General features: G+C 45.6%; 1 protein-coding gene across 2 annotated transcripts in view; it reads left to right on the top strand.

Moving 5' to 3' along the window:
* Positions 1–10,607, top strand: part of MVP (major vault protein) — a 15,881-nt gene that overhangs the window by 1,021 nt on the left and 4,253 nt on the right. The window contains exons 1-12 of one of the 2 annotated variants that reach the window (XM_072417223.1): positions 1,125–1,421; positions 2,508–2,650; positions 3,618–3,813; positions 3,887–4,007; positions 4,229–4,360; positions 4,546–4,640; positions 5,886–6,122; positions 6,606–6,731; positions 6,821–6,979; positions 8,273–8,511; positions 9,080–9,277; positions 9,427–9,571. In XM_072417223.1, the coding sequence (XP_072273324.1) occupies positions 1,155–1,421; positions 2,508–2,650; positions 3,618–3,813; positions 3,887–4,007; positions 4,229–4,360; positions 4,546–4,640; positions 5,886–6,122; positions 6,606–6,731; positions 6,821–6,979; positions 8,273–8,511; positions 9,080–9,277; positions 9,427–9,571 (2,058 nt within the window). In that variant the 5' untranslated portion in view covers positions 1,125–1,154. Of the gene's footprint in view, positions 1–1,124; positions 1,422–2,507; positions 2,651–3,617; positions 3,814–3,886; positions 4,008–4,228; positions 4,361–4,545; positions 4,641–5,885; positions 6,123–6,605; positions 6,732–6,820; positions 6,980–8,272; positions 8,512–9,079; positions 9,278–9,426; positions 9,572–10,607 lie in introns of those variants that run through there. The other variant, XM_072417224.1, reaches the window with a different exon arrangement.

The following is a 10,607-nucleotide window of genomic DNA, read 5'->3' on the forward strand; positions in this document are numbered from 1 at the left end:
AATGCCGTGGTGAATCACTACCGTGGTGACCATGTGACAACAGTGAATAATTAGACCCCCTGCCAGGTTTGTATTGCTATCCACAGCTCCATTACAGAGATTCCCCCTACTTCCTGTTCTAGTGACAACTTACACCAATCAGGAAATCTGCAGCAGCAACACCGAATGACTTTATTTCAGCCTGTGTATGAGTGGCTGATTTCCTCCACTTCCTGTCTGGTGATGGTGTTGTCACTGTGACAGGAAGTGAGGGTAAATCTCCCGGATTGGTAGATTCTTCCTACGTTGGCGGTCATTATATAGCCTTGGTGTAAATGGGTTCTGACCTTTTGTGTGCCTGGTATGCTGGTCATGTGACTCCATGCCCCATGGAGTTTCCCAGGTGTCACCGATAAAGAATGTCATGCCTATATCTGTGGTCTCCCTGGTGGAGGAGAGCCAAGCAGGTGGCATTGTACGCAGCCGCCATCTTTCTTTTGATGCCCGGTTCCCTTTAGGTAGAATATTATCCCCCGCCATTGCTGACCTGATGTCATGTTGGTCCCCTGGCTTCAGCCGGCAGATAGTCCTGCAGCACCTCCTAGTGGGCTTGGATATACATAACAAGTCAGAAATAGAAGCCTGAGGATGAGGTTTTCTTTGGGTAACTGAGCATTGTAAAGGGTTAAAATGCAAAGTGAAACCTTTTCACCGTGAATTGTCCGGGATCGTTCTCTCTTCTCTTCATTGTAAAAAGAACAATAAAAAAACTTCTCCCCTGCCACGCCCGGCCCTGCTGTACCTGTCACTCACCTGCTCACATACAGTTAGGTCTATAAATATTTGAACAGAGACTTTTTTTCTAGTTTGGGTTCTGTACATTACCACAATTAATTTTAAACAAAACAACTGCCGTTGAACTGAGACTTGCAGCTTTAATTCAGTGGGTTGAACAAAAAGATTGCAAAAATGTGAGGAACTAAAACCTTTATACAATCATTTCATTTCAGGGGCTCAAAAGTAATTGGACAATCGACTGAAAGGCTATTTCATGGGCTGGTGGGGGCAATTCCTTCGTTATGTAATTATCAATTAAGCAGATAAAAGGCCTGGAGCTGACTGGGGGGGTGTATGTGGAAGATTTTGCTGTGAATAAACAACATGCGGAGCTCTCCATGCAGGTGAAACAAGCCATCCTTAAGCTGCAGAAACAGAAAGAAACCATCCGAGATATTGCTACAAAATTAGTAGTGGCAAAATCTACAATTTGCTACATCATGGGAAAGAAACAAAGCAACAAAAGAAACAAAGGTGAACTCGGCAACGCCACAAGACCTGGACGTCCATTGCAGACAACAGGGGTGGATGATGGCGGAATCATTTCCATGGAGAAGAGAAACCCCTTCACAATAGCCAACCAAGTGACCAACACTCTCCAGGAGGTAGGTATATCGATGTCTAAGATAAGACTGCATGAAAGTAAATACAGAGGGTGCACTGCAAGGTGCAAGCCGCTCATAAGCATAGAAAGATATATAAGAATAGAAAGCCTAGATTGGACTTTGCTAAAAAAAAAAAGCCAGCACAGTTCGGAAAAACATTCTTTGGAAACCAAGATCAACCTTTACCAGAATGATGACAAGATAAAAGTATGGAGAAGGCGTGGAACAGCTCATGATCCAAAGCATAGCACATCATCTGTAAAACATGGCGGAGGCAGTGTGATGGCTTGGGCATGCATGGCTGCCATGGCACTGGGACACTAGTGTTTATCCATGATGTGACACAGGACAGAAGCAATCGAATTAATTCCGAACCCAGGAGTTTATTAAAGCAAAGAAGGGGAATATTATTTAATGTCCAAGTCAGTTACCTGATCTGAACCCAATTGAGCATGCATTTCACTTGTTGAAGACTAAACTTCGGACAGAAAGGCCCACAAACAAACAGTAACTGAAAGCCGCTGCAGTAAAGGCCTGGCAGATCATTAAAAAGGAGGAACCCCGGCATCTGGTGATGTCCATGAGTTCAAGACTACAGGCTGTCATTGCCAGCAAAGGGTTTTCAGCCAAGTATAAGATATGAACATTTTATTTTCAGCTTTTTAATTTGTCCAATTACATTTGAGCCCCTGAAATGAAATGATTGTGTAATAAAGGCTTTAGTTCCTCACATTTTTATGCAATCTTTTTGTTCAACCCACTGAATTAAAGCTGAAAGTCTGCAGCTCAACTGAATGTAAGTTGTTTCATTTAAAATAAATTGTGGTAATGTACAGAACCAAAATTAGAAAAAAAGTTGTCTCTGTCCAAATATTTATGGCCCTAACTTGTACCTGATGTTCTGTATTGTCCTCGCTCAGCCTGGAAGGTTCTATAACAACCTTTCGCCTTATGCTGCATTTATTGTCAGGATCATCCTCAGGCTTCCATTTGTCCCCCATAACCTCTGTACCAGCTGGCCTTTGAATGGGGCAGTGCCACATAGATCTTCATACATTTTATTTATTTTTATATGTTTGCTTGTAGCTTCATCCTCCACGCCTGACCATGAGTGAAGAATCCATCATCCGTATCCCCCCGTACCATTACATCCATGTGCTGGACCAGAACACCAACATTGCCCGCGTGGAGATCGGGCCCAAGACTTACATCCGCCAGGACAATGAGAGGTGAGCGCCCCACGGCGGCCTGGGTACTTATGGGTATAAAAGATGGCAGCGGGAGGAGCCATCCCCTTTAAGTCTGAGAAGATTCACATCTCCCTTCTATATTTCCTGGCTCCAGGAGTTTTATGTGTCCCCCCTCCCCCTTTTGGGGAACTCACGGGGTGCAGGGGTGATGGGAACCCCTCTTCTGACCTTATTTGACCCTTATGGTGTTACATTAGGGGTACCAAGCTTGCACTTGGGTCCTTTCTTCTGGGTAGGTTGGTCTGCCATGGATGAAACCATCATCATCTTCACCAAGTGTGCCTAAATCATTCATTCTCCCTGGGAAAAGCTTTACTGCCCAGGGTGGAGGGGGTATTAGATGGGAGGCAGTTTGGTGAGGAGGGGTTACAAGTCTGGGCTAGGCTATCCCCCTCCTCTCACATCCAATGGCCATCATAGGTGGTGGGTGTACCAGTAACAAAATAAGTACAAAATAAGAGACCTATTATGGTCACATATGGCCTGACGCGTTTCGCCAAATACTGGCTTCTTCAGAGGTTTGTTGTTAAAATGGTTGTATGGTCTCTATGTAATATAAGCAAAATATAACCGCATATAAAAAGTATACGTTGACCATATGGCGAAATGCGTCGGGACATATGTGACTGTAATAAGTCCCTTATTTTGTACTTATTTGTTACTATGTGGTGCTAGAATGTCCAGGATGAGTATCCTAACCTTGTGACTGTTACCAAGAGTTGGGATACAATTGACAAACTATTGAACTGTATAATTATGTATAGATCATGTACTATTTTGCATTCAATTTAGAGCCTCAAACCTCTTTCTTTCTTCTACTCACTAACTGTCTTTTCAATTAAAGTTGCAAAATGTGTGAATCTTGGATAAAAACTTTAATAAACAGACCCCTAAGATCTGTGCAGGCTTTCTTTAAGCACCACGTTATTTGGTTCTCATTGCGCAGGGTTCTCTTCCATCCGGAGCGTATGGTGATGGTGCCACCTCGGCACTACTGCGTGATTCAGAACCCGGTGCTGAGGGACGCGGCCCGAAACGTTCAGTTCGATGACATCGGTCAAGCCAAACTGCGACACGGAGACCAGGAGATCCGGCTGTCCCAGGATCCCTTCCCCCTGTACCCAGGGGAAGAGCTGCAGCAGGTAGGTGACAGGAAGATTTGGATTGTTTGGATATCTGTAGGAGATTATAGCACTCACTTTCTGTTCCGTGCAGGGTGTCCTACCGCTCACCGTGGTCCTTCCCAACACCGCGCTGCACCTGAAAGCACTGCTGGACTTTGACGATGACAATGAGAAGTTTGTGGCCGGTGATGAGTGGCTGTTTGAAGGTCCAGGTAAGGAATCCAATCTGTATATCTCTGGGGTGCAAGTATACCACCGGCACCCAACCATGGCCAAGTGACGGTCAGTTATGGCTCCGCAATGGCAGAGATCTCTGCTGAATTTAAGTGATGTAGAACCCACAAATGCTGCACCCCGAGGAACATCAGTCAATCTTTAATTCTCCATCAGAACCTAGAAATGGATCCCCACATTTGAAATCTCTCCCCGCCAGGTACCTACATCCCCCGGAAGGAGGTAGAAGTGGTTCAAACCATACAAGCCACGGTCATCCGCCACAACCAGGCCATCCGTCTTCGTGCCCGCAAGGAGTGCCAGGACAGAGAGGACCATGCCCGTGTCACCGGTCAGTACCCGCCTACCCTATTTTATTATTTCAGACTGTGACTTTCATCTGTCAATGTGCTGATCCAAGTCAGTGGGTTCAAAATAAGTTTCTCTGCTGAAATGATGGAATATTTTATCCTTTATATATTTTAAGGACATTCTGTTTGTTCCTCACCACTGATTGGCTGCCTTTCTGTTCCTCAGGGGAGGAGTGGCTGGTGAAAAAGGTTGGTGCCTATCTTCCAGGAGTTTATGAGGAAGTTGTAGACATTGTGGATGCCTTCATCCTAACAGACAAGGTAAAGCATCTTCAGAACTATGGACCTGAATAATCATGTGGGGGTCTGTCATGACCTTGATTCTGTATGAGGGGCTCAATTGGGTAGCCAATCACCTCTGGACCTTGGGGGAGGGAAAGGAATAACCTCATGACATTAGCATTGCTCTCTGAAGTCAGAGGAGCAGAACACTGGTCTGTAGTAGCCAGGTCATTGTGCAGAGGTGATGCTCGGTGCCGGAATGCCCTTCATATAGAGAATGGCACCTGTTTGCATGGAGTCGCTGATTTTTATGCAATCCCAAATCATGCGTGTAGCTCTAGCTGATTATCACCTGACCTCCGAATCTAATATTCCAGGTCTGTGCTGCAGGGACATTTCTTACAACAACTCTGTGATCCAGGCGTATCTCCTGATCTTTGTACAGCCAGAGAGAACTTTACTGCCTGACATCACCAGCTTGAGAGAGAATCTGAAGATTGGGCTGTAAAACAAAATAAAAAAAACTCGTCCGTCCCAAGTCCATTCGCCCCCTCACTATACAACGCCTGGCTATATAATCTGATCACAGATGGCATTTTGGAGTTCATAATCCTCATTTACATTAGCAATGTATGCAAAGCTGATATTTTTGCATTTAAAGACCAACTCTGAACATGTAAAAATACAATGCAGTATGAGCATTACGATTGTATCTGTGCAAAGATATCTCAAATTGTGTGGCCAGCCTTGTGCTTTGGGTTCTCCTACCAGACAATTCAGCCAGGTCCTTGACCTCCATGGCCGGTTAGGCCATACAGCTTGGTCCAGGACACACCCCAGCCTGTGGATTGGACAAGAAAGGCGACCGGTCCACAAGCTCTCCTTAAGATTATTATCGTCCCCGGTAGGAGGCCAGAATGGACAGAGAAGGTCAAACTTGTCCTTTTCTTGGCTGGTAATCCATAAATCATCAGTTATATTGGACCTTCATCCAGGCCTGGTAATATTACTTCACTTTACAGTTTTCTCTATTAACATTGAAGGTTCAGCGCTTGCTACATTCGAGGCGTGCCTCTTATGACTGAGCTTTCTAGCCCTCAAATGGCTGGTGCCCACATGTGCACCACCATGGCCACCACAGACCTATATAAAAGGCCAACATGGCACCATCCTTGGTTGATAGGGAAGTTTAGTATCACTTTAAGCTCCACCCACCCAAGACACCAAATAATTCTCTTTATCCTTAAGAAAAGTTAATGTTGAATAATTTTCTTTTTCTTGTAGAGAGCACTGCACATCCGTGCCACCAAGACTTATCGCAATGAGAAAGGTAACCTGCGCCGTACAGGAGAGGAATGGCTGGTGACTATAGAGGACACTGAGGCATACATCCCCAACGTGTATGAGGAGGTGGTTGGGGTGGTGGACATCACCACTCTAAATAGCAGACAATACTGCGTCATTTTGGATCCATTGGGGGCTGATGGCAAACCTCAGCTGGGACAGAAGAAGGTCGTGAAGGTGAGTGAGGTGGCACCTGGCCATTAGCTTTTGTAACCATCAACGTGATGGGATTGGGCTCTATGTGCATTTATTAGCCAGGGGATGATTGTAACATGGACAATAGAGACCTTGGGACCAATGTTCTGGAGATCCATTGACGGTGTCCATAAGAGTTCCTTATTTCATCTGGGGCCCTTGTGAGGAACTCAAGCAATACACCAATGTTCTGGAGATCCATTAACGGTGTCCATAAGAGTTACTTATTTCATCTGGGGTCCTTGTGAGGAACTCAAGCATTACACCAATCCTTAAAGACTGGTTGCATTGCTACCTTGTTATAGGTGTCATCAGCAGGTCTTGACCAAACATTTCATAATCCAGTTTGAAGGCCTCAAATTCATAAATCTTCTGAAGACCACATTTTTCACCTGAGTCATTGTTTTCCCATCTTTACCTTCTTCTGTGTGGTCTACAGACTAATGTAGGTCTTCTTTTTTGCAGGGTGAGAGGTCCTTCTTCCTGCAGCCTGGTGAGAGTTTAGAGTTTGGAATCCAAGATGTCTACATCCTGTCTGAGGAGGAAGGCTTGGTGCTCAGAGCCCTGCAGCTCCTGGAGGAGAAGGATGAGGTAACTAGAGAGTAATAATACTTTGCATAGATTGCTATCTTGTCCTTTAGATGTTCAGAGACTCACCATCATCATGTATCTTCTACCAGGATGGAAACGTTGTTGAGAGGAAGCCTGGTGACCGATGGATGATTCGAGGCCCATTAGAGTACGTGCCACCTGTGGAGGTGGAAGTGGTTATCAGGAGGGAGTCCATACCCTTGGATGAAAATGAAGGCATTTACGTACGAGACATCAAGACTGGAAAGGTGAGAGTGGCTGTTAGCAATCTTTGCTGATATCATCATAAGGCTTTTTGGTTTGGCTTAACCTTGTCCATGGGGTTGCCCTTCTGGGGAAGCCCAAAGCCAGTATCTGGGTGGACCTGGCTCCAGTTGGTTTCATGAGCAATGACACCACCAATGGAAGGTGTAATTAGGAGGGAATCCAAACCCTTGGATGAAAATGAAGGCATCTATGTACAAGACATGAACACTGGAAAGGTAAGAATGGCTGGCAGCAATATTTGCTAATATCATACGGCCATTTGGTCAGGCTCACTCTTGTCCATGAGGTTTCCTTTAGGGGGGAGCCCCATGCTGGTACCTGGTTGGTCCTATGAGCAATAGGGTTTGCCTGGCTCAGATTAAGTTGATGAGCTTATCCCTCAACAGAAACCTTGTACCCTAGGGGGATTTAGGGTAAAGGGTCCTTATGTATATGGCTTTGTGCACTTTTTTCTGTGCTTTGGTTGGTGTTTCTATCTTGATCCGGTCACTCCATATCTAAGCTCTGGCTGTCTCTAATACATAAGAAGTTCAGCTGTTGTCAGTCCACTCCTGGGGACAGGAATAACCCACCAGGGAACCCTTGTGACTTCTCATCACTGAAACAGATTCTGAGTACATTAATATTACTATTAGTATTTGCTGTGATTAAGTCCTTGCACAATCCATGCTGTATTCTGATTGACTGTGATCTGCCATTGCTGGAATCCCAATAATCACCAGTTAATCCAGATCACTCACAGCCGCAACAGCTGCAGCTACAGCAAGAGAAGAAAAAAGATAACCAAGCACAAAAACCGCAGCGCTATACGGAACTCTAAATATATCATGAATTCGGGAGTGAGCTGCTGCTAATATGCCAATCATTGAGAATTGGTGGAAGGGGGTGTGGAGTTTGTTTCCACCCTACATGACCAGAATAAGGGTTGCCATTGGGTAACCAGAATTTATTTTCCTATTGATGACCAGTTCAGACAGTTTTAATTTAAAATAATAAAAAAAAAAAAAACAATAAAAAATTAGATGGAATTAATAATTGTCCATGTGACCTGAATTCACAATCGGATTCCTGCTTTGGTCAAGGTTTCTTTCCCCAGCACAGGTAAAAGTCTAACCAGGGTTAGATTCTGACACCATAATACATCGGCCCCAGTGGAGAGAATGCCCATAGTCCTGACTTCTTGAGGTTGTAGAATCTGAATCTATAAGATAGTCTACTACACGACATTACATCAATCAGCACCACATTCAATGATCTAAATTTTCGTCACCCAGGTCCGTGCCGTGGTGGGACAAACATACATGCTGACCCAAGACGAGGAGCTTTGGGAGAAGGAGCTTCCAGCCAACGTTGAGGCTCTTCTGGCTTCTGGTAAGGACCCCGTGGCTGATAGGTCCAACAGAGGTCAACAAACACAAGAGGCTCAGCCACGAGACAAGACCAAGGCTGTCAGCTACCGTGTGCCGCACAATGCCGCCATCCAAGTGTACGACTACCGGGAGAAGAAAGCCAGGTAAGCTAGTATAAAAATTCCCATCCTCCATTATTTTTCTCTATGGGAACCTTAATGGAGACTTTGCAGGATCTCTAGAATGAAGATTGTGGTCAGTCAGGGAATGATGACCCACCGGGACTGTTATAAGGTCATGAAAATTGGTATTTGGTACATGCTGGACAGTTGTACCACGTAACTTCTTGAGGGCTCTGTTGGTGAGATCTCATCTTTGCTACCCCTACTCTACCCATTATAACAAGTTGCAATCATCCCATCCCCATGGTCTGTGGTTCCCATTATGAGGGGCTACCACCATCCCTGTGCTGAGAATATGGGTCTGTACACCTTCTGTGATTATTATTAGGGGTTCCCAGTCTGCCTATGTTCAGTTCCTAGTCCTAGGAGGTTTTCGCTTTCTTTCAGAGATATGGAGGAGGTCCTGGGACACACTTAGAACTCCCAGGCCGACAGAAACAGAACTGGGAGTATCCTGGGACTTCTTCACCATATCCGCATCCACCAATGATTGAAATACCAGAATTGGGTGGGTGGGCTTTGATCTGATTGCATTCCTGTCTCCCTCCAGGGTGGTGTTTGGCCCAGAGTTGGTGATTCTCGGCCCCGACGAGCAGTTCACAGTGCTCAGCCTCTCCGGAGGGACCCCTAAACGCTCCAACGTGATCAAGGCCATCTGCCTCCTCCTGGGACCAGACTTCTGCACGGACCTCATCAATATAGAAACCGCCGACCATGCCAGGCTCCAGATCCAGCTGTCCTACAACTGGTGAGACCTATTTCCCTTCACTTGTACAGGAATGTTCAGTTATATAATTTTATATTTCTTTCATACATTTTGTGATTTGGCTTCTATGGCGAGATGTTTGATTCCAATGGAATTTCTGCCCCCCATTCATACATTTCCTCCACACACAGGCATTTTGAAATCAATGATAAGAAAGATTCTGCTGAGGCGTCTAAGATTTTCAGCGTTCCGGATTTTGTGGGCGACGCATGCAAAGCCATCGCCTCTCGTATCAGAGGAGCCGTGGCCTCCGTGCAGTTTGATGACTTCCACAAGGTAAGAGGACAACTGTTTGGTTTGGGGCTGGTCACATGGGTAAGAGGGGTCACTTGTTCAATCAGAGGGGCAAAGAGCAAGTTTTCATATGGCACCTCATTGTTCGGGGTTCCCCAAGGTTTAGGGTGTCATTGTTCTGGGTTCCCCAAGGTTCAAGGTATCGTTGTTCTGGATTCCCCAAGGTTCAAGGTATTGTGGTTCTGGGTTCAGGGTATTGTTCTGGATTGTCCAAGATTCAGGGTGTCGTTGTTCTTGGTTGCCCAAGGTTTAGGGCGTCATTGTTCTGGGTTGCCCAAGGTTCAGGTTATTGTTGTTCTGGGTTGCCCAAGGTTCAAGGTATTGTGGTTTTTAGGTTCCCCAAGGTTCAGGTTATTCTCCTGAATTGTCCAAGGTCCAGGATGTCGTTGTCCTTGGTTTCCCAAGGTATAAGGCGTCATTGTTCTGGGTTCCTCAAGGTTCAGGGTCTCAGGGTTCCGGGATTCTGAGTATTGGTCTGTGGTTTCTGGCATCCCCAAGATCAATGTGCCACATTTTGGGTACTCCAAGGGTCAGAAGTCATTGTTCTAGGACACATAAATGTCAGTGAGTCATTATTTGGTATTGTTACTTTTCTGGGGTCTCGAATATTGGTGTGTCTGGGAGCCCCAACATCCATGAAGCATTTTTCTGAATGCCCCAAAGGGTCAGGTTGTCATTCTGGGTGCTCCAAAGGTTAGGGTGTCATTGTTCTAGGGTCCTGATAATCTTTGTCCCAGAAACCCAAGTGTCCAATGTCATTGCTCTGACTGAGGTTGACACTATTGAAGTGGCATTATTTGGGTGCCCCTGGGGCCCCATGGGCCAGGAGCTGGTCATTTCTCTGGGACTCAGTTGTGATTGTAGTATAAACAAGAGTGTTCATTTTCATTGTCCTGGGACCCTTAACGTCCAGGGGGTCATTGTTCTGGGACCCTGAGTATGGGTATGGCATTTTTTTGGGTATAATGCTCTGAGACCTCAGGGTCAGATTGACAAACCACTAGGGGATTAGAGTGCC

Source organism: Pyxicephalus adspersus, chromosome 7 (genome assembly GCF_032062135.1).
Source record: "Pyxicephalus adspersus chromosome 7, UCB_Pads_2.0, whole genome shotgun sequence".
Lineage (NCBI taxonomy): Eukaryota > Metazoa > Chordata > Amphibia > Anura > Pyxicephalidae > Pyxicephalus > Pyxicephalus adspersus.